The 23,607-nt window shown below is 53.0% G+C and overlaps 2 protein-coding genes across 2 annotated transcripts; both read right to left on the bottom strand.

Moving 5' to 3' along the window:
• Positions 1 to 2,328: 2,328 nt before the first annotated feature.
• Positions 2,329 to 4,297, bottom strand: GNG8 (G protein subunit gamma 8). The gene is made up of 3 exons (XM_061173697.1): positions 4,237 to 4,297; positions 2,858 to 2,943; positions 2,329 to 2,518 (listed from the first exon to the last, which is right to left on the bottom strand). The coding sequence occupies exons 2-3, from the start codon at positions 2,939 to 2,941 to the stop codon at positions 2,390 to 2,392; spliced, it is 213 nt and encodes a 70-aa protein (XP_061029680.1). The 5' UTR covers positions 2,942 to 2,943; positions 4,237 to 4,297; the 3' UTR covers positions 2,329 to 2,389.
• Positions 4,298 to 13,976: 9,679 nt separating this feature from the next.
• Positions 13,977 to 23,249, bottom strand: DACT3 (dishevelled binding antagonist of beta catenin 3). The gene is made up of 4 exons (XM_061173164.1): positions 22,960 to 23,249; positions 17,483 to 17,579; positions 17,163 to 17,315; positions 13,977 to 16,182 (listed from the first exon to the last, which is right to left on the bottom strand). The coding sequence occupies exons 1-4, from the start codon at positions 23,206 to 23,208 to the stop codon at positions 14,795 to 14,797; spliced, it is 1,887 nt and encodes a 628-aa protein (XP_061029147.1). The 5' UTR covers positions 23,209 to 23,249; the 3' UTR covers positions 13,977 to 14,794.
• Between the last annotated feature and the right edge of the window lie 358 nt (positions 23,250 to 23,607).

A 23,607-nucleotide genomic window follows, 5' to 3' on the forward strand; every position in this document is an offset into this window, starting at 1 on the left:
AGCTCCGGAATCCTAGCCCGACAAGGGGGCTGGACCCCAGCATCCTGGCCCCACACTGTTCAAAGACTCCAGAATTCCAGCCCTCCAAGTTCCTGGGATTCTAGATACCTTTGCATTTCAGGTTCTAAGATGCAAGGATGTTGGGTCTGTGAAATTCCAGAATCCTTCTGGCAACTTCCCTCCCAGCATCCCTCCTCCCCCCCACTCCCCACCCCGAGCTCATCCTTGGCTCTCTCTGTCCTCCGTCTCCCCTGGGGCTCCCACAGACATGATGCAACCAGACCGGAGCCAGCTGAGAGGTAGGAGACAGGAGGGAGATATAATTACAGCTTCTCTTGCCTCAATTCAACAGGAAGCTCAGAGTTGGGACCCAGGGGACCCTAATCCAATGTGAATAATGGAGCACTTGCCAGACGCAGGCACAGTCTCTCTCTGGGGAGGGGAGGCCCAGTGAGCCATCTTCATCCAGATCCAGGGTGCAGTCTCAAGACAAGAGAGAGTGAGGAGAGGGGAGAGGTTGCAAACTCAGTGGCCCTTGGACCAACCAGGTAAAATAATTAACCAAGCCCACAGGTCACCCAGTCTGCATTTCTTTTTTTTTTTTTTAAATTTATTTATGTATTGTTGGCTGCGTTGGGTCTTCGTTGCTGCGCGCGGGCTTTCTCTAGTTGTGGCGAGTGGGGTCTACTCTTCGCTGCGGTGCGCGGGCTTCTCATTGCAGTGGCTCCTCTTGTTGTGGAGCACAGGCTCTAGGCACACGGGATTCAGTAGCTGTGGCTTGCGGGCTCAGTAGTTGTGTCTCGCGGGCTCTAGAGCGCAGGGTCAGTAGTTGTGGCGCATGGGCTTAGTTGCTGCTCCGCGGCACGTGGGATCTTCCTGGACCAGGGCTGGAATGCATGTCCCCTGCATTGGCAGGCGGATTCTTAACCACTGTGCCACCAGGGAAGTCCAGTCTGCATTTCTTTATTTTCAACAGAGACATGGGTTCAAGATATTTTACCTTTCTCTTCATTCCTCTGTAAGAAGCCCTCAGCACAGGCTCTGTGATAAATAGTAACTGACTCTCAGCTTCCTTAACTGGGAGACAATAGGGTATGGTGGGGACTTTGGCAAACTAGAAGGCCCAGGGCCCATCTCATAGCCTCTGGTCACCCTGCAGGGTTGTGCAGGTCTGAGGTCACCAGCCCTTCCAAATGGAAGAAGCCAGAAATATGGACTTTTATGTGAAGTACTCCTATCTAACTGCAGGCTATATAGGTCCTGCAGACCACCAATGTGTGACGTGGGAAACACAGGACAGGAACCAGGGCTGTCACAGTCACCTGTGTTCCCAGAACAAAGGAAATCGGGAGGAATGCATACACTAATTTGTCTCCCGTAGCCACACATCTCTCTTCTCTGGGTCCCCAAGTTTTTGTGTTTGTTTTTTTTGGGTTTTTTTTGGCCACATCCCGCGGCATGCGGGATCTTATTTCCCCTGACGAGGGCTCGAACCCGTTACCCCTGCAGTGGAAGCACACAGTCTTAACCACAGGACTGCCAGGGAAGTCCCCTGGGTCCCCAAGTTTTATTATCACCATGTCCCAGCGCAGATGTTCCCTCCTCCAGGAAGCCCTCCCTGACCTTCAAGCTGAGTCAGGCATTCCCTCTGAATTCCCCCATCCCAGCCTTGCCCACTCTGAATCATCACTATCTGGGGACAGGTCTGTCTCTCCCACTGGATTCTGAGCCCCAGGAGCCCAGGGCCAGGACTGTCTCAGTCATGGCCGTGTCCCCAGTTTCAACCAGCACAGGGCCAGGAGTGTTTGGAAGAATGAATAAATGAACAGAGAAAAGTTCAGTGCTTAAGGAGAGGGGGGGCCTGTGTCAGGGACTAACCAGATGTGGGAAAAGGGGGTGGAATCATTCAGGGGATGAGAAAGGTGGACACTGGGGATTCTAAGAACCTCCAACCCAGGAGGCAGGAGAGAAGAGAGGCCAGCTGAGAGGTTCAGGGAGCGCTGGGGTCCAGTTTTCACCCCATTATCTCCTAGCCACCTTTGGCTTAGTTTCCTCATCTGTAAAATGGGTGTCATACAAGTAGCCAGCTGCTTTCTGAGGCTGCTGGGTCGATTAAATAAATTCAGGATCGCGGAACACTCTGTGGAGGCCAGAGCCAGGAGCGCTCATTTCCTCCCCTACCCCCTCCGCATCCACAAACCCTGCATAACCTCACGCCCCGCCAGACACTCCACACACACTCAGAAGGGGTGAGACGGGACACCGGCTCCCCTACGGTGGCCCCAAGCTCTGCGCGTGCCTCAGTGTCCCCGAAAGCACAGGCACCACCACAGTCACCACGTTTATTGGATTCATACTTTGACAGGGGAGGGTAAGCTGTCGGGAGGGCTCAGAGCAGGACGCAGAAGAGGCGCTTGTCGCGGAAGGGGTTCTCTGCGGCGGGTACCGGCGTCACCAACGGGTCGTCTTTGGCGTGAGTCTCGCAGAAGGCCAGGAGCTCGGCCGCCGCCTGTGACACCTGCGGGCACCCGGGTGGAGATGTTCACGCCCCGCCCCGCCCCGCCCCGCCCCGCCCCGCCCTGCCCTTTGCCTGGGCCCCTCCTCGGGTCAGGCCCGCCCCTTATCAGACCCCGCCCCCTTGTCCGGACCGCTCCCATTACCCGGGCCCGCCCTTGGGCCCCGCCTTAGCTCTGGCCACGTCCCTTATTGGGCTCCGCCCCCTTGTCTAGGCCCCCTCCCCGGGTTCTGTCCGGTTCCGAAGGGGATCTCTCCACGGCTCCTGGCCCCACTCCCAACACTGACCGGTCCAAACACCAGCCCCGGAGCCCCCGCCTTCCTCCCCACCCCGACCCAGCACCTTCATACGGTCGATGTTCACCTCCAGCTTCAGCTGTTCCACCGTCTTCCGGGCCTCCGCTATCTTGGCCATGTTGTTGGACATGGCTGCGGCGGGGACAGGGTTAAAAGCCGGCGGGAGTCGGGGCGGAGGGACAGGCTAGGGCAAAGCTGGGTCCCCAGATAGGGATGGCGGTGGTGATGGGACCCAGTAACAGGGGCGTGCGTGGAAGGGCGCACGAAAGGGGTGCCCAGAGGAAGGTGGAGGAAGGGACAGGAAAACAGAAGAAAAGGGGAGAGATGAAGATCTGCGCAGATGGGGGACCAAGAAGCCGGCCGAAAGAGGGACAGATGAACAGAGAGGAGAGGGGCAAGTGGAGGGATGGAGGGGTGCACGGATGGGGTACCTAGAGTCAGGTGGAGGGAGGAACAGAGAGAGGAAAGGGAAGCCAGGAGGGAAGCACAGATGGGAGGCTACGAGGCAGGTGGAGGGAGGGACAGAAGGACAGGGCCACAGGTGTTGGATCAAGATCCAGGGATCCAGGTGTCTTCACCTCCCGGGGATAGAGCATGAGCCAGGAGGGGGTCCTCCCCAGGCCAATTAGCGGTGGCTCCAGGGAGAAGGAGGAATTAAGATCACGGCGGGAGGGGCCCAGAGGGGGCCTCATTAGGGCCTTCGCAGCAGCTGCCCCCTCCGCCCCCCTCGGGGAGCCCCCCCAACCCCAGCTCTGGCCACCTCAAAGGCTCCTCTTGCTCATTAGCAGCCAGAGAGAGGGCTGGAGAGGGGGGCAACCCAGCCATGACTGGGAGAGGGGCAGAGAGGATGGAAAGAGGGACAAACAGAGGGGCAGAGGAAGAGACAAAATGACAGAGGCAGAGACTGAGGCACAGGGGGGAATAAAGAGACTGAGGAGGGATAGAAAGATGGAGAGATGGGGAGGGACGGAGTGATGGAGGGAGCAGAGAGAAAGGGAGACAAATAGAGGGGTAAAGAAAGGGACAGAGTGATACAGGGGGAGGGAAGCACAGAGGGGACGAAGGGACAGAGGGAGGATAGAGAAGGGGAGATGGAAGGGTTGGGGAGGGATGGAGTGATGGAGTGGGAGAGGATAGAGAGGGACAAATGGAGCGGTAGAGGGAGGGACAGCGAGGAGGGGGAGAGAGAGGCACAGAGGAGATAAAGGGACAGAGGAGAGAAGGGGCAGGGAGACAGAGAGAAGGAAGTGGAAGGGCAGGAGGAGAGATGGAGTGACAAAGGGGGAAAGAGAGGGGCACATGGAGGGACAGAGGGAGAGACAGGCTGATGGAGATGCAGAAGTGTAAAGTCATTCATTCACTCACGCATCCATTCATTCCCAGGCAGAGGAACTAGCTGTCGGGGCCAAGACCGGAGCCTCCTACCTGTTGCTGCTCAGGGCTGGGATGGCGGGCGGGTGGCAGAGGCTGGGAAGCAGCGTCTGGGTCCCCCCTCAGCCCCGCCCCGCCCCCTCTCCTGGGGCACAGTCCCTGAGGACCCGCCTCCTCCTGCCACTGCCACCACCATCCCCTTCGCCCTCGCTGCCTCGCCTCTGTCTCTCTGGGTCCTCTTGTTATGTCTGTCCGTCCCCCTCTTTGTCTTTGTGTTTCTGTGCCTCTCTCTCTCCCTCTATCTCTCTCGCAGTCTCCCCTCTCAATCTCTGTCTCTATCTCTGTCCCTCTCTCTCTCTCTCACACACACACACACGCACACACATACACACACTCACAGGTAAAGTCTCTCAAGATGTGCCCCATGCTCTGCTGCATTTATTCCACAGTCACACAAATCTCTCCTGTGGGTCCCACACAGCCTCTCACTCCATTACATATGCTCTGCCACCCTGTCACATCCCCCACCTCAGTGTCACCCCATCCCAGACGACCCCTCTCAGCAAGCAGACTCAGTCCCTGGCAGAGAGATGCACAGTATCTCGCTGTGTCACACAGTGCTGCACACAGTCTCCTGAACCAGCTGTGCTCAACACACAACCTATCAGAGCGCCACAGTCACACAGCCTCTCAAAATGCCACACACTCCCTCACAGTCTCTCCAAGTCTGGCCCATCCTCACCGGTGACATGTTACACAACTCAAGAGTGTCACGTATACACACACAGCTCCGCACAGGATCGCACACAATCTCTCAAGATGTCATGCCGAGCCTTACACAATGTGTCACACACAGCTGTCGCCCTCACACCGCAATCTCCTGGTGTCACACACGTACACTTACACACACGAGGTTTCTCTCGTACACCCATCTGAGTGCCCAGGACGGTTGAACACTCTCTAATGCACTGTCATGACACTGGGCCAGTCTCAGTGTCCCACACGATCTGTGTTACACACAGTCCTACCCAGCTTCTCATACGTCATCAGTGTGGCTGACACATCCTGTTTCACACTCACATGGTCACTCTCTCACACCCAGCTCCCCCGCCCCTGGGGCCTCTCACACTGCTTCTCACATCATTACTTGGTGGATCACACTCATTCATTCTCGCCCTCTCTCACACATCATCCGCCCGTGTGACACACACAACTCTCCTGTCCTCACCATGTTGCACACTGTCACACACGATCTCTTGCTCACATATGGTTTCTCGATGTCACAAACATCCCCCAAATAGTGTCTCAGGGACACCCAACCTCACGGTGTCACACGCAGTCACCTATAGGTCATATCAGTCACTTCACGTACACTGTCACACACAACGTCTCGGTGTAACACGATTTCACAGTCACACCCTGTTTCTGGTTGTCACAGAAAATCTCACAAGGTCACACAGCCACACACAACCTCTGGCGTCACACGCGATCTCAAGTAGTACACACTCACACAGTGAGTCTCTTGGCGTCACACACTACCTCCCGGTGTCACCCACGGGCGGCCACAGTGTTCTGCACCAGGCTCACCCGTGCGGGCGCGCACACTCAGCCTGCTGTCCTCTCCTTACAGCCCCCTGCGGGCCACACGGGGGCGCCCGCGGCCCGCCGAGCTGCCCACCCTGCCGGCGCCAAAGCCGTAGGAGGCTGTGGAAACCCTGAGGGCAAGGCGCCCCCGCTGTCCGGCTAGGCATGCAGACGTGGGAAAGAGACACAGAAAGGTGGAGGGAGCTAGAGGGAGATCATTGAAGATGGACTGGGACACAGAAATTCAGAGAGGGAGAGAGAGACGCAGGGAGAGACAGAGGCAGAGAGAGATAGGGACACAGAGACGGAAATTTGGAGAGACAGAGACCTAGGGGCTAAGAGAGACAGAGACAGGCAGAGGGTTGCAGAGAGAGACAGACATAGAGACGTACAGGGTACAAGAGAGACACACAGAAAAGTACAGAGACAGAAATAGTGACCGAGAAACACAGACACCCAGAGACACAAAACAGAGCGGGGTAGAGAGACAGACAACTCAGACCGCGCCCTCCGCAGGGGACCTGAAGGCGGAGGCGCGTCCGAGGGACCTGACCTCGGGGCCTGACCTCCGGGAAGCCAAAGGGGCGTGGTGGTTCGGGGCGGGGTTTATAAGGGGAGTGTTCGGGGGGGCGGGTCGGTCGGGGCGTGGCCTGGGTGCGGCGTGTCGCCCGAGTGGGCTGCGGGAGGGGCTGAGGCAGAGCCCGGGGAAGAGGTGGAGATGGGGGAGAGCCTCGTCTCTACTGCACTCAGCCCATCCCAATTCGGTATTTACCGCTTGAACAGGGAAACGAGACCTGCCGGGAGGGGATACGGGCCGAGGTCCCTGGTAGCGATTTGATAGGGGGGGTATCGGACTCTAGCTCCCCTCCCTCCTACCCCGCGGGAGCAACGGGGCCAGGTGGGGGAGGGGAACCAGGCTCACATCTGGAAAGCATCAGGCGCGCCGGACGTGCCAGGGCCCCGGGCCCGGCTGCGGAAGAGCGGAGGGGAGTTAGGGCGCCCCCGTTCCCCTCCCTTAGCGGGGTCGGCCGGCGCCGGGGAGGGGCCTGGGCGTACGCCGAACCTCGGCGCCTTCCGCAGCTGGTTTCCATCAGCAGTTTTGGCCCGGGCAGCCCCCGAGGAGGAAACGCAGCTTAGAGCGGGGAAAGACAGGGTGACAACCCAGTCTCCCCTCCCTCTCTCCGACGGCAGCCAGAGGCTGGGGGCGGGGGAGACGGACAGGGGGACATTGACTGAACGGAGCGTAACCTCCATTTCTCTTCCCAGTTGCGGACCTTTCCACCCTACGCATAACCTTAGTTTCCAGATGTGCAATCCTGCCCTGTGTTGCACAGGAATTTCCTAGCCTCATGACAATGGTATTACTGGCCCCATTTTCTGGAGGGAGAAACTGAGACCCTGGATTCGGATTCAGTTCTGACTTTAATTATTCAAGAAACATGCAGTGGGACTTCCCTGGCCGTCCAGTGGTTAAGGCCCAGCGCTTCCAACGCAAGCGGCACGGGTTCAATCCCTGGTCGGGGAACTAGGATCCCGCACGCTGCCTGGCACTGCCAAAAAAATATATTAAAAAAAATGAAAAGAAAAGAAAGAAACGTGCAGTGAACGCCAACAGTAATTCTAGTATCGAATACCCAATCCCTATTGAACACTGTCACCCGGATGTCTAGAGTATCTCAAATTCAGTGGTCCAAAACTGAGCTCCTAATTCCACCCGCCAAACTCCTACCACAGTCTTACCCATCTCAGTTGATAGTAAATCTTTGGGGTCAATCTTGACTCCCCTCCTCTTCTCACACCCCACAACTGATCTAGCAACAGATCCAATTAACTCCATCTTCAAAGTCTGTCCACAATCCAGTCACTTCTCACCTCCTCTGCTGCCCCCACTCTGGTCCAGGCACCATGCCCTCCAGCTTGGACTATTATAGTCGCTGCTCACTGGGTTTCCAGCTTCTAACTCTGTCTCCCTCAGCCTGTTCCTCACAGAGCAGCCAGAGGAACCCTAACAAAGTCCCCAGATAATAATAGCAAGGGTTAGTGAGAATGGCGAAACTGGAACCCTCATACACTGCTGGTGGGAATGTAAAATGATGCTGCCATTTTAGAAAACAGTCTGGCAGTTCCTCAAAAGATTACAGAGTTACCAGATGACCCAGCAATTCCATTCTTAGGTATCTACCTAAGAGAAATGAAAGCATATGTTCACACACAAACTTGTACATGAATGTTCATAGCAGCATTATTCACAATAGCCCCAAAGTGGGAACAACCCAAATATCCATCAACTGATGAATGGGTAAACTAAACGTGGTACATCCAAACAGTGGACTATCATTTGACAATAAAAAGAAATGAAGTACTGACACATGCTACAACATGCATGAACTTTGAAAACATTATGCTAAGTGAAAGATGCAGTTACAAAAGACCGCATATTGCAGGATTCCATTTATATGTCCAGAACAGGCAACTTTACAGAGACAAAAGTAGATTAGTGGTTGCCAGGGGCTGGGGAGACTGGAGGATGACAAGTAAGGGGTGCAGAGTTTCTACTTGGGATGATGGAAATTTTCTGAAATTTACTGTGGTGATAGTATAGTCACAGCACAACTCTGTGACTAGAATAAAAGCCATTGATAAGACATTGATAAAAGACATTGAAGAAGACATAAATAAATGGAAAGACATCCCGTGTTCATGGATTGGAAGAATATTGTTAAAATGTCCATACTACCCAAAGCAATCTACAGATTCAATGCAATCTCTATCAAATTTCCAATGGCATTTTTCACAGAAATAGAACAAACAATTCTAAAATGTGTATGAAATCACAAAAGACCCTGAATAGCTAAAGCAATCTTGAGAAAGAAATACAAAGCTGGAGGCATCATGTACCCTAGTTTCAAACTATATTACAAAGGTATAGTAATTAAAACAATATGGACCCAGCAATCCCACTACTGGGCATATACCCAGAGAAAACCATAATTCAAAAAGACTCATGCTCCCCAATGTTCATTGCAGCACTATTTACAATAGCCAGGACACGGAAACAACCTAAATGTTCATCAACGGAGGCATGGATAAAGAAGACGTGGTACATATATACAATGGAATATTACTCAGCCATAAAAAGAAACGAAATTGGGTCATTTGTAGAGACGTGGATGGACCTAGAGACTGTCATACAGAGTGAAGTAAGTCAGAAAGAGAAAAACAAATACCATATATTAACGCATATATGTGGAATCTGAAAGAAAATTGGTATAGACGATCTTATTTACAAAGCAGAAATAGAGACACAGATGTAGAGATCAAATGTATGGATACCAAGGGGGAAAGGGGGGGATGGGATGAATTGGGAGATTGGGATTGACATATATACACTATTGATACCATGTATAAAATAGATAACTAATGAGAACTCTACTCGATGCTCTGTGGTGACCTAAATGGGAAGGAAATCCAAAAAAGAGGGGATATATGTATATGTATAGCTGATTCACTTTGCTGTACAGTAGAAACTAACACAACATTGTAAAGCAACTATACGCCAATAAAAATTTTTTAAAAAAACAAAAAAAACCAATATGGTACTGGTACAAAAACAGACACATAGATCAATAGACCAGAATAGAGGGCCCAGAAATAAACCCATGCATACATGGGCAATTAATTTACAACAAAGGAGCCAAGAATATACAATAGGGAAAAGAGAGTCTCTTCAATAAATGGTGTTCTGAAAACTGAACAGCTACATGTAGAAGAATACACAAAAAGTAACTCAAATGGGGCTTCCCTGGTGGCGCAGTGGTTGAGAATCTGCCTGCCAATGCAGGGGACATGGGTTCGAGCCCTGGTCTGGGAAGATCCCACATGCCGCGGAGCAACTGGCCCATGAGCCAGTTGTGGCCCGTGAGCCACAACTACTGAGCCTGCGCGTCTGGAGCCTGTGCTCCGCAACAAGAGAGGCCGCGATAGTGAGAGGCCCGCGCACCGCGATGAAGAGTGGCCCCCGCTTGCCGCAACTAGAGAAAGCCCTCGCACAGAAACGAAGACCTAACACAGCCATAAACAAATAAATAAATAAATAAATAAACCCAAAAGTTAACATTAAAAAAAAAAAAAAAAGTAACTCAAATGGATTAAATACTTGAAACTAAGACCTGAAACCACAAAAGTCCTAGAAGAAAACATAGGCGGTAAGCTCCTTGACATCAGTCTTGGAGATGATTTTTTGGATTTGACACTAAAAGCAAAGGCAACAAAAGCAAAAATAAACAAGTGGGACTACATCAAATTAAAAGCTTCTACACAGCAAAGAAAATCTTCAACAAAATGAAAGGGCAACCTACAGAAAGGGAGAAAATATTTGCAAACCATGCACAGGATAAGGGATTAATATCCAAAATATATAAAGAACTCATACAACTCAATAGCAAAAGAAAAAAAAATCTGATTTAAAAATGGGCAGAGGATCTGAATAGACATTTTTCCAAAGAAGACATACAGATGGTCAACAGGTACATGAAAAGGTGCTCAATGTCGCTAATCACCAGGGAAATGCAAATTAAAGCCACAATGAGATATCACCTCACCCCTATCAGAATGGCCATCATCAAAAAGACAAGCCATAACAAATGTTTTCGAGGATGCGGAGAAAAACGAACCCTCGTGCACTATTGTTAGGAATGTAAATTGGTGCAGCCACTATGGAAATCAGTATGGAGTGTCCTCAAAAAATTAAAAATAGAACTACCGTATGATCCAGCAATTCCACTTCTGAGTATTTATCTGAAGAAAATGAAAACACTAATTTGAAAGGATATATGCACCCCTGTGTTCATTGCAGCATTTCTTACAATAGCCAAGATTATAGAAGCGACCTAAGTGTTCATCGATGGGTGCCTGAATAAAGAAAATTTGAATATAATGCAATATTATTCAGGCGTAAAAAAGAAGGAAATCATGCCATTTGTGACAACATGGATGGACGACAAGTGACATAAGTCAGACAGAGAAAGACAAATATCACATGGTCTCACTTATATATGGAATCTAAAAACAAAAACAGGCACAACATTGTAAATCAACTATACTTCAATAAAAACTAAAACTAAAAATAAATAAAATACAGTCCTTCAGCTAAATAAATAAATAAATAAAAACAAAAACAAAACCAAGTTCATAGGTACAGAGAACAGACTGATAGTTGTCAGAGGGGTGGGGGGGGGGGATGGGCAAAATGGGTGAAGGGGATCAAAAGCAAATTTCCAGTTATAAAATAAATGTCATGGGATGTAATGTACAACATGGTGACTATAGTTGATAATCCTGTATTGAACATTAGGAAGTTGCTAAGAGTCAATCTTAAAGGCTCTCATCACAAGGAAAGGAAAATAAAGAAACAAAAGCCATTGAGCTCTATCTTTTACATGGGTGAATTTTATGGTAGTGAATTATATTTCCATAGAACTGTTAACCCCCTCTTCCCCTCCAAACACCTAAGTCCCTCTTCTTCTCTGAGTTCTCCCATGGCTCCCATCTCCAGAGGAGTAAAAGCCAAATTCCTCACCATGGCCCACGAGGCCCCACAGGATGCAGTGGTCCCAATCATTCTTTGCCCTCGCTTCCCCCTCTTCTCCCCCTCACTCACTGCTCCAGACATGCTGGATTCCTGGCTATTTTGCCAACATACTAGGCACTGTTTTGGCTTCAGCAGTGGCTGACCCCTCTGCCTGGGAGGTTCTTCCCCAAGAGATACACAAGCCTAACTCCCCCACCTCCTTCAGGTCTCTGTTCAAATGTCACCCTCTCAATTAGACCACCTCTGATCACTCTACTTAAAATTACAAACTCCTCTCCTCCCCCATCCCTCCCAATTCCGTCATATCTCTGCTCAGTTTCCCCCCACAGTCCTTATCACCTTTAAAAATTATAGAATTTATATATTTATTATGTCAACATCCCCTCCTGCCCTCCCCCCCAGCCCCTATCCCTGTGAGCAGTTCCTTGTATATCTGTCTAGAGATGATCCATATAGAAATAGGCTTATAGGGCAATGGCTAACAGCATGGACTCTTAGACAGTCTGAACTTAAATTCTGGCTTTGCTACTTATTGGTTTCAGGTAAGTTACTCAAGAGATCTGTGCCTCAGTTTCTCCATCTGTAAAACGGGCATAATAATCATATCTACCTCCATGAAACTGTGAGGATTAAATGAGTCACTGAGAATAGAGTCTGGCATATAAAATAAGTGCTCATTGAGTGTCAGCTGTTATTTTTTATGATTAAGCACTAAAATCTTAAAAAGGAAGAAAGGTCAGCCATCTGTACTTCAACCATCTTGACCACTGTGTGGCCTGTGTATCCTTAGACAAGTCCCTTCCCCTTTTGGCTTTAGTTGCCCCTTTTATGAAACAGAGATGGGGCAAATATTCCCAAGGGCTTGAGAAGCAATGACTTTTCCCGCGAACTTTAAAAAATAACTTTGGGAGTTCCTTGGCAGTCCAGTGGTTAGGACACAGCACTTTCACTGCGGTGGCCCCGGTTCAATCCCCGGTCGGGGAACTAAGATCCTGCAAGCTGCGACTAAGAGGCCGCATGCTGCAACTAAGAAGCCCCCATGTCGCAGCTAAGAAGCCTGCATGCCTCAACTAAGAAGCCCGCGTGCCACAACTAAGAAGTCCACATGCTACAACTGAGACACAGCACAGCCCAAATAAATAAATAAATAAATATTAAAAAAAAGAAAGTAGGGAGACATGCTAATTAAAACAGAACACCATTCTGCACCCTCCCCCCCCCCGCCAGATTGGCAAAATGAAAATGATTAATAGCATCTCTTGTTTGGTGAAGGAGTGGAAAAATGGGCATCTCAGAAATTGCTGTTGGAAATGTCAACTGAGGGCAGTCTCAGTGGAAGGAAGTGTGACCATGTCAATTAAAAATTTTTAAATGATGGTATTGTAATGACCAAGCAAGTCTATTTCTAGGAGTGGATCCTACTGAAATACAGATATGTAAAAAAGAGGCATGTACAAGGACATAACTGCAGCAAGGTCCAAAATAGCAAAGGAACTGAGGAGCTGACAACAGGGTTAGATTATGGGCACCCCCGACCCCATGGAATCGTATGCAGCTACTACAGTGATAGGAAAATATGTCATTTAAATTTAGATGAAATGAACAAATCCCTAGAATACAACTTAGTAAAACTGACATAAGAAGAAATAGAAAAGCATAAACAAATAAAATAAAATAAATAGAAAAGCTAAATAGTACTAAACCCTCAGAGATTCAATTAATTAAAATCCTTCCCATATAGAAATCTCCAGGCACAGATAACAAAAAAATTGATAAACAATGCATACATATGGCTCAATTTATGTAAATATATAGTTTTACCTATACAGAGTATAACTATATGTATATGCACATAAATAGTTACATATATTTATATAGCTACAAGAGTCATATATGTATGCAAACACATAAAGGAAAACATACAAGGATGCACATCAAACTGATTATGATGACTTCTGAGAGAAGGCATTTGGGGATGTCCCTTTACCTATATTATTTCCATTTTAAAAATTTTTGTTTTTTATTTCTTTATTATTTCCATTTTATGAAACCATATTTATGACCAAACAAAACTCAACCAAAGGGGCTTCCCTGGTGGCGCAGTGGTTGAGAATCTGCCTGCCAGTGCAGGGGACACAGGTTCGAGCCCTGGTCTGGGAAGATCCCACATGCCGCGGAGCGACTAGGCCTGTGAGCCACAATTGCTGAGCCTGCGCGTCTGGAGCCTGTGCTCCGCAACAAGAGGGGCCGCGACGGTGAGAGGCCCGCGCACCGCGATGAAGAGTGGCCCCCACATGCCGCAACTAGAGAAAGCCCTCGCGCAGAAACGAAGACCCAACACAGCCATAAGTAAATAAGTAAATAAATAAATAAATAAAATTAAAAAAAAAAAAAACTCAACCAAAGGTCAGAGTCATTGAAGTAAAATATTCAATGGTAAGAAAATGCTATTGAGACCTACCCTGGGATCTGCCATCTGGTTCTGGACACTACCATACCCAAAGCAAACAGTAGTTGCTCAATAAATATCAGTCCAAAGGAAAAGCCCATTTAGCCACAGAAGGAGAGTCCACCACCACGTATGTAACACTGTGCATTTATTTACAAAGAGGTTAGAGAAACACACAGATTCTGGCCCCCCTGTGCACTGGGGAGTCACCATCGTCATAATAAATACAGTAAGTTTAAAAAAAGAAAAAAAATACTGGATCGGAACTGAGGGTCATCCTGTTCTCCCCCCACTCCCTCTCACAGAGGGTGGCACGAGATAGAAGCCATCTTCCTTCCCCTCTTCTACCCCCCAATCCTCCATATCTGTCCAGGGAGGGAGGTGAAAGAGTCTTTCTTTCCAGGTGTTACCAACTCCTACTTGACCCTCAAAACCCCAAAGTCAGTGCTCCTTCCCTTCCCAGGGCACTCTGCAGGCACCGTCTGGGTCAGACACAGAGTCTCTGACCAGGGTGCTAAGGGGGTATCCTACGGGTCCAGGGACATGGAGGGGGGCACTTTGTGAATGAGGGGGGGCCATATCTGGGCATGGAAAGGAGGAATAAGAAGGCTCAGCGAGAGAAATGAAGGGGAACAAACGGACTAAGTGTCTAAACTAAAATGGGGAAATTCAAACTGAATTACCCCTGCTGCATACCATAGTACACCCATAGTACAGATGAAGAAAGTGAGGCCCACAGAAAGGGAACTTTCTTGCCCAAGGGCTGCAGAGCCAGCAGCTGAACTGGGTCAAACAGGGCTCCTCCCCCATTCCTCCCTGTGGTGGAGGGGGAGCCTTTTCAACCAAGACTGCAGTGGATGGGACAGTGAGGAAGGGTCTTTGGAAGCAGAGAAAATGGTGGTCTTTGGAAGGGAGGTGTAGAAGGGTCAGTGATTGGGGGTGTGGTGGTGCAGAGGCCATGAAGGGGGAGCCCAAGCAAACCTCTAAACTCACACTGTAGTCATGACCTTGAGAGAACCCGAACGGAAACGCAATATCTTCTTCTTGAGCGCGTGGGAAGCCTTGATCTTCACAAAGACTTTGGCGGGGCCCGCGGGCGCCCCTCCACCTGCACCAGCCCCTGGCCCGGAGGCCGCGGTGGCTGCCACCAACTGCTGCGGCCACACGAGGCCACCGCTGCCATCGGAGTCGCTGGATGCGGAGCTGAAGGCAGGCGACTCCCCCTCGCTGGCGCTAGATTCACTCTCCCCGTAGCCGACGCCGATACCGCCTGTCGGGCCCCGGCGTCCGAGGGGCCCCAGGCGCCCGGCCGAGCACTCCGAGTCGCTGCCCGCGCAGCCATAGAGCAAACGGCGCTGAGGAGCTGACGGCGATGGGCCAGGACCCGGGCCTCGGGCGGCGGGACCGCGGGGCCGGCCTCGGCGCCCATCGGCAGCGTCGATCTCGGCCGTGGAGCGCCAGCGGCGGCAGGACCCCGCGGCCTGAGCCGCGAGAGTGGGCGCTGGACCACGGCGGGGCCGTGGCGGCCGAGGCTCTTCTCTTTCGGCTGTAGGGTACTTGGGGGGACCCGGAGGAACCGCGGCGGCGCGGCCCAAAAGGCTGGTCTCGGACTGGGAGCGAGCGGCCTTGCGAGCCCTGGGGGAGCCCCGGCGGCCCGAAGCCTCGGTCATGCGTCCGCGGCGGCCCGCGGCCCGGGGACGCTCCCGCGGTGGGGACTGCTCCACGCTGCGGCCGCGGGTCAGTGGGGGCGCTTTGCGGCGCGCCGCGCGGCCGGGGAGGCCGCGGGTGGCGGCCTGCGCGCCTGGGATGTACTGTGCCTTCACCAGGCGGCCCTCGGCCGGGCTGTCGGGGGGCTCGGGGGCAGCGGGCGGTGCGGCGGGCTCGGGGGCCGCCTCCGACTCCCATGGCGAAGCCCAGCCGCGGCCCAAGGGGGCCGGGCTGGCGGGACGGCCCACCGCGCGCTCCACCGGGGGCTCCGGCGCGGACCGCGCGCCTCCGGGGGGCGGGGACGCGTCGGGCGGCCGCTGGCGCACGCTGTTCTGGCGCCGCGGGCCCCCGTCCGCGCCCCCGGGACTGGTCCGGGGCTGGCCCGCCCCCCGGCGGCGGCGCCTGCGCAAGAGCGCCGAGATGTAGCCGTCCAGGGGCCGCCCGGAGCCCGCGGCGTCTGGCGAGTCCGGGGGAGGACGGCTGCACGGCCGCGGGCTGCGCAGCGCCACGGCGTGCAGGGGGCTGGGGGTCAGGAAGGGCCCCGCGCGGGCTCGTCGCTCCGCGGAGGAGCAGGCCTCCGGGACCGCAGCCGTCGGGTAGGGCGCCGAGAAGGACCGGGGCACGGCTGCCCGAGCGCCCACCGCCTCGTGTGCACTGGGACTGGCGTCTCCTAGGGGAGGGAGGCAAAAAGGAAGAGAGGCTCTCAAAGCCCTTTCCCAGTGAGCCTAGGAGGGGCAAATTGCCCACCGCCTCTCCTACTCTCCCACTCCCATTAAAAACAAGACAAACACACACACACACACGACCTGCTCTCACCCCTTCTCGCACACTAGGTTGATAACCAAATCTTAACAGTGGCCTATAAGACCTTGAATGGTCTGTCCTGCATCTGTGTCTCTGACCTCCAACTCCTCTACATTTATAGGTTTTCAGCTACACTGACCTGGATGAACGGGCCAGTCACGCTCCAGCCTCAGGGCCTTTGTACTTGCTGTTCCTGCTGCCTGAACTATTCCTCCCTCAGGGTATCTGCTTGGTCCACTCCCTCACTTACTTTAGGGCGCCACTCAAATGTCACAGTCTCAATGACGTCCTCTCCGGCCCTATTTTCTAAAATTGGAGTTCCCTCCCCAACTCCAAGGGACACGCCGTCGTCCCCTTCCCTAATTTTCTTTACATGGTACATGTCAATATCTAATATCCCGGGTATTTTACTTATTTGTCTTGTATATTATCTATTTCTCCCACTAGAATGTCAGCTTCATGAAGACAGTGATTTTACTGCTGTATCCCTCACCCCTAGGATATGTGCTAGGAATGCACATAGTAGGGACTCAGAAACTTACTTGAATAAATGAACAGCAATTTTTGTTTACCTAATGGCTACCATGTGCCAAGTTCAATGTCTTAGGGCAGAGGCTCACTGAATAGTCAAAACTTCCCTATGAAGTAGGTGCTGTCATTAATCCCATTTTAACAGATGGAGAAACAGAGGGCCAGAAAGAAGCAACATGCTCAAAATCACACAAAAAGGGACTGTCACAGCCAGAATTCGAATCCAGGTTGGTCTGACTCAGATGCTTGTGCTTAAAAGCATCCTCTTACTGTCCATTCCCTGGCTCTCGGGGGGCCCAACCCCACCCACCTTACCTAGGGACTTGGGCCTCTCGCTGGCATAGATGCCCCGGGGTTCAGAGGGACCCAGGCGTCCATACGAGCCAGATCCGGAGAAGCCACTGTCCCCACAGAAGGTCGAGGGTGGTGAGTCCGGACCTCCTGTGGAGCTGGGGTCTTCATAGAAGCCTGGATTCCAAAAAGAAGGGGAGAGACAATCAGGGGGGCCTGAAAGGGGAAACCAGGGGTGGGGAAGAAAGGAGGAGATCAAGAGGCATAGAGTAGGGAGCCTGAGAAACAGGAGACAGCGGGGTGGGGTGTCCCAGGCAGACCCCACTACCTCTAGCCATGCTTACCCGAGCTGCGCCCACTCTCCTGTTCCAGGCCCCCAGACTCCAGGCTCAGGTCTCCCAGCTGCTGGCCCAGGTCCCAGATGAGCCCGGGCAAGGCCTCCTGATGAGGTGGGGAAAGCAAGATGGTCAGAAGTACCCCCGAGTCCTCTGCCAGCTGGTCCCCTATTCTAGGAGCTCATGGGCAGAGTTTCACTTTGACAGGGAGGCTGTGATTTCTAAAAGGTAAAAGAGTACCCAAGTTCCAGGATCCCCCTCAAGATCTCTGTCCCTTCATCCCATTAGAAAGTTCTCTGGCTGTCTAACTCTAGTCCCTCATGCTGCAGTCACCTCGTTCCCTCTTAAGTGTGAGTGATAAGTCTTCAGAAGTCCGCATCCCTTGTCCCCTCCCTATCAGCTCTTCCCTCTATCTGGCGCTCATGGCCCCTTAACCCCTATTAGAATGTCCCTCTTTGAGTGTAACTTCAGGTCTTCTTGCTGTAAGGGCAGTTCACTGCTAAAAGTTGGTGTTGAGGACCTAGCAGATCTCTTAGCCATTCATTCGTCTGCCTTCTCCCAGACTTTGACTCTCGTTTCTCACATGCTCCTATCTTCCCCCCACTGCTCCTTATCACCAATGGAAGGTCCTTCTGCAAGTCTTCCTTAAGTCCTTCCTGCTGCAGATTTTTAAAAAAATAAATTTATTTATTTATCTCTGGCTGAGTTGGGTCTTTGTTGCTGTGCGCGGGCTTCCTCTAGTTGTGGCGAGTGGGGTCTTCTCATTGCAGAGCATGGGCTCTAGGCGCACAGGCTTCAGCAGTTGTGGCACGCGAGCTCTAGAGCGTAGGCTCGGTAGTTGTGGCGCAGGGGCTTAGTTGCTCCGCGGCATGTGGGATCTTCCTGGACCAGGGCTCGAACCCGTGTCCTCTGCATTGGCAGGCGGATTCTTAACCACTGCACCACCAGGGAATTCCCCTGCTGCAGACTGACTCTTTCCCTCATTTGGATGACATAGGCTGACCATGACTCATAAATCTTTGCTCCTCCTCTCAGAAAGAATCCCCCCCATGCCTACTGGAAAGTCCTTCTGTGAATCTAGCCTTAGTGGTATTGTACTACAGCGGTGAACCCCAACGGGTTCCTTTGCCCCCAGCAGGGACCACATCCTCCTCCTGCCCTTGCTCCATTCCCACCCAGAAGCCCCCATTGTCTGCCGCAGCTCTGCATCCCCATGGGAAATTTCGATGGAGTCTACCTTGGATCCTTGCTGCAGGAAAAGACCATTTCCTATCAGATGTGGATAAATGAAGGTGAAAACCCTTTAAAAGGGGAGTGACTATGACGCGGTGGGGGTAGGGGCTGAAGCAACACAGATGGGGTCTCCAAGACACTAGGACTTAACCCCATTTTGGAAAACAGGGCCAGAGCCAGGAAGAGTCTCACGCGGATCTGGGTGAGGCCAGAGGTGGTGGCAGCCTCAGGCAGACGGTTGACCCTCAGACAAAAGCGGCTTGTCTGGACGGCAGGCGTCAGGAGGGAGGGAAGGAGGAAGGAGGGGCTGAGAGGGCAGACGCCCAGCCTTGCCTATTTAGGGCAGAAAGACTGGCCGGCTCCCCCGCAGACAACGCCCCCCCCCGCCCCCGCCCCGCAGCTTCCTACTCCTTTGGCTGCTCTCCTGGGCCCCAGTCCCCACCCCTCCCCCCTAGAACAGAAGCCCCCATCTGGGCTTGTTTATGGGAGGAAAGTCAACAAATCGTTCCACTTTGGGCTCCTGCCCTGGGTGTACAGAGATGCTCAGGGTGGTGTCATCTTTGAGCAGAAGCCAGGAATGCAGCCGAATTGTGCAGCCTCAGGGGTGGCTAAAAAACATCAAGGACCGCCCCTATACCCCATAACCTGTCCCCCACTAATCATGCCCCCCACTCTGCTGGAGCCACACTGGCCTCCTTGCTGTTTCCTGAACATATCACACATGTTCCTACCTCGGTGGGATGTGTTTCCCCAGCATACCCTCCTGGCTCTCTCCCTTGCTTCATCCAGATTGCTACATGCTCCCTTCTCTGACCACTCTTTCCAAAATAACTCCTGACCATTCTGCACCTGAGTTGCCCTGCCTTTCTTCCAACATAGCAGTAATGACCTCCTGACTTAAAGTGACATATCAGGCTATTTGTTTATTGTCTTTCTCACTAGATTGTCAGCCCCAGCCCCAGGAGGGCAGAGATTTTTGTCTGTTTTGTATACTGCTGTGCCTTCCGCCCCCTCCACACGCACCCCCCCAACCCGCCCCAGTGTCTAGAACAGCTCCTGGCACAAAGTAGGTGCTCAGGAAATGTTTGGGGAAGGAATGAATGAATACTGCAGAATACTATACAGCTGTTAAAATGGAACGAGGCAATTTCTATATAGAACCATCTCCAAGACCTATCATGGAGTGGAAAAAGAAAAATGCAGAATGTATAGTATAAGGGTGAATCAGAACTACCTGGGGGTCGTGTTAAAACCTAAATTACTGGGTCCGACCTCGAGAGCTTCTGATTCCAGGCAGAAGCCTGAGAATTTGCATTTCTAACAAGTTCCCCAGTGATGCTGCTAGTGGTCCAGCGGGCCACACTTTGAGAACCACTGCCCATAGTCTCTGACACCTCACCCAAGAAACTGGAATTTGAAAAAAAGCAAAGTGAACTCTACGTTTCTTGGTATGTAAGCTGTTTCTGCGCATAGATGCAGAACTCACACCAGGGTGACAATGGTGGTGATCACAGGGGAGAAGGTGCATTTAGGGGGTCAAGGGAGGGATGAGGGGATTGGATGGTAGGATGAAGTGTTTATGGAGGCATGGCTGGGAGCCAAATTGCCAGGGTTCAAATTCAGCTCTGCCACTTCCCAGCTGTGTGACCTTAAGCAGGTTACTTCACCTCTCTGGGCCTTAGTTTCCTCATCTGTAACATGGGCATCATTCGACTCCCTCTCCTATGAGGTTGTTGTGAGGATTAAATGAGTTTAAACAGCAGTTCCTTTTAGGCACTTAATAAATGCTGGCTTTTATTATTACATGAAAGCTATGAATTTCTAACAAGGAAAATATAAAATCATGTTTTACTTGTGTAATTAGAAATAAGTGAAAAAAGATTTTTTTTTTTTCGGTAAGTTCTGCAGGTCTAATTTCAGTTCTTCCACTGCAGGGAAGAGTAGGAGTTTGGAAGGTAAACAGCAGAGGCCTCCTCCTCCCCTGTGCCTGGACCCCCGCAAGCACCCCCCTAGTCTACATCCCCCCCCATTTGTAAGTCTGACCTCATTTCTTCCAGCTGCAAAGGGATGAATCTTTAAAAGACCAGAAGGTCCTTGGCCTGAGTCTGGCTCCCTGCCTACCCACAATGCCCCTTATCCTTTTTTTGCAAGCCCTTCAGCAAGTGGGCCTGAGGCTCTCCAGCTCAGGCAGGTTTAACACGAATGTGGTTCAGACCCCTGGAGACCCCTTTGCCCAAACTTTCCCAGACCTTGGCTGCCCCCACTCACATGCCCCTAATCTGTGTCCAATTCCCTTTATCTCTGTTAGGAAGTCCTTCTGCAAGTCTAACTTTAATCCTTCTTGCTGGAAGGGGACCATTTTCCTTGGTGGGAGAGAACAGGACTCCTGCCCCCATTCAGGATTCTTGCCTCTTTTCTCTGAGATACCCCTAATCTTTCCCTTCATCCCCATCATTCCTATTAGAAACGAATCAACTCTGGCTTCCGTCTTTCTTGCTTCAAAGGGAGTGTATTCCTGGGAGGGGGGTGGAGGAGTGGGAGGGGTAAGCATCACACAACAGAGACTCAGGGATCAGAGGAGGCTCCCACCCCCTCTTTGGAAGGACCCAGGAACCCCCAACACCAGAGGAGTTTATATTTAGCGCTTCTCTGCTCCTCCCTCAGTGGCGCTGTCTCCTTCCCGTTGCCTGCCACCGCCTCCTCCCTGACGCTGGGACGGAGCTTTGCCTGGAGATTGTGGGGGGAAGAGGCCCCTCCACTACCACCTCGTTGGGGAGATACTGAGGGCTGGGGGGTAGACAGAGGGGCAGAGAAGGGGGAGACTGAGGCAGAGAGAGGCGGAGGATGAGGGAGAGGGAGGCAGGACACAGCTGGCCCATCCGCATGCTTTCTCCCTCTCCTTGGAGGGGTGGGAGGTGCCTTCCCAAGCCCAGCCAGCTCGGGGTGGGGTGAGCTGGTGAAGGCCCCTACAACGCGTCTCTAACTTTGGGAGGGGGTGAGGCCTCCCACAGCTGTTTCTGTTTCCAGAGAAGAATGTGCAGGGTCCCTCTCCCCGCCGGGGGTGGGGGGGCTGGGGGGGAGGGACTGGGCTTGCAGCCCCAGAGTCTGGCTTCAGAATTCCTCCCCATTCTCCATCTGGGGAGGGGGCAGTCGAGGTCAGTAGCAGGGAGAGCCCCCTCCCCCCACTACCTCGGCTCAGGTTTCCCCAAACGGGAAGCTCTGACCACACACAGGCTTGGGGATGGGATCAGCAAGTGAAGCCCGGGTCTGGGGCCTGGCGGGCTGGGGGGAGGGGAAGAGAGAGAGGGACAAGGATGTGGGGCAGGAAGAGAGAGAGGTGCAGAAATGCGAGAAGGGAAGGCCAGGAAGACAGAGATAGAGAGACAGAGGATTGAGAAAGACGGAGAAATAGACACAAAGTCACAGAGATGTGGCAGTTGGGAAAAGAGTGCAAGAAACACAGGAAGAGGTCAGGAGAATTAAGAAATGGCATAGAGAGGGAAAGAGGGGTGATGCTCCTTAAGTCATTCTGGAGACCTCTGCCTCATCTTCCACCATCAGAGCACCCAGGGAATCTAGAAGTCAGACACCCATGCTGCCTCAATCTGCCACCTCTTGGCTTAACCAGGGCTGTGGCCAGGTAGGAAAGGAGGGAAAGTGTCACAGAGGGTCAAGATCACCGTGGATCCTAAGGGACTGTGAACTTCCTCTCAGCAGCAATCCCTCCCTCAGGAGGCCCGAGGAGCCCCTCCCCCCTCCCCGCCCCCTCCGGAGATCTCCAAGCACACCAGGACTTAGGGAAGTCGGGGCCCCGGTATGGAGGCCGGGAGAGAGGCATGTTTGGATCCTGCCGTGTGACCTTGGGTGAGTCGTTTGCCTTCTCTGAGACTCAGGGTTTTTTTCTCTGTGAAGTGGGAACTATCACCCCCTGTCCCCCAAGCTGCAAGAAGACAACGCCTGCCAAATACTCAGCCTGGGCTTGACACATACTTGGTGCCCAGATGGATTTTCTTTGGGGAAGGGGTGTAGGGAATGGGCCTGAGGGTCCGGCCGAGGCAATGCAACCCCCTTCCCCAGTTTGGGGGCGGGGAGGCCTGATCCCGCCCGCCGCCCCGACCCTCCAGCCCCACCCCCCCTCTCCTTTCCCCCTCCTCCCTCCCCCACCCGGACGGGTGTCTGAGCATCCAACCGAGACAGGCGGACAGACAGACACAGACGGGGGCAGAGGGACGGACGGACAGGCGGCCCCTCACCAGCTGCTCTTCCAGAGCCGCTGCGGCCCGGCGCGCCGCCGCCGCATCTTCGTCCTCGTCGGCGTCCTCCTCGTCCTCGGCCTCGGCGCCCCCCATTCCGGGCTGGGCCAGCCGCAGCGCCTGCTGCACGCGGTACTCCTGCCTCTCCCGGAGCCAGTGTAACTCGCAGAGCCCGGCCAGGCTGCCCTCCAGCCAGCCCCGCAGCCGACCCCTCTCGGGGCTCACCGGGAAGGAGAAGGCCCGGATCATGGCTGCGGCCCCCCGCCCCAGCCCGGCCGGGCCCCGCGGCCACCCCTCTCCCGGTCCCACCTCCCCGCCCCAAGAGCCCGCCTGCCCGCCCGCCCGCTGGCCCGGCTGTCACCGTCTCATCTGCATAGGCGCCCGCCCATTGGGCCGCCCACCAGCGCCTTATCTGCATGGCCACGCCCCCGGCGACAGAGCAACCATCGCTTATTGGCTGGTACCCTTCCTTACGAAGATGCTCGGCTCTGCACCCGCGCCCCCCAACGCGACGCATGCTCGCAGCTCCCTACTCGCTCTGCTTACTGGCCTCTTCGCCACGCCCCCCTTCTCACCTCCCTTTGGGCCCTGGCCATGCCCCCACGCGTCAGAATGAAACAAGTCTGCCCTTGCCCCGATGTCATTGGT

Source organism: Eubalaena glacialis, chromosome 18, assembly GCF_028564815.1.
Source record: "Eubalaena glacialis isolate mEubGla1 chromosome 18, mEubGla1.1.hap2.+ XY, whole genome shotgun sequence".
Classification (NCBI taxonomy): Eukaryota; Metazoa; Chordata; class Mammalia; order Artiodactyla; family Balaenidae; genus Eubalaena; species Eubalaena glacialis.

Bases quoted from the DNA above. Each gene is read 5' to 3' on its own strand.
- GNG8 (XM_061173697.1), bottom strand. From the start codon at position 2,941: ATGTCCAACAACATGGCCAAGATAGCGGAGGCCCGGAAGACGGTGGAA. The intron at 2,519-2,857 runs GTGCTGGGTCGG...GGGTGCCCGCAG, and splicing joins TGAACATCGACCGTATGAAG to GTGTCACAGGCGGCGGCCGA.
- DACT3 (XM_061173164.1), bottom strand. From the start codon at position 23,208: ATGATCCGGGCCTTCTCCTTCCCGGTGAGCCCCGAGAGGGGTCGGCTG. The intron at 17,580-22,959 runs GTGAGGGGCCGC...CCACCTCATCAG, and splicing joins CGGCTCTGGAAGAGCAGCTG to GAGGCCTTGCCCGGGCTCAT. The intron at 16,183-17,162 runs GTAAGGTGGGTG...TCCCTCCCCTAG, and splicing joins CGAGAGGCCCAAGTCCCTAG to GAGACGCCAGTCCCAGTGCA.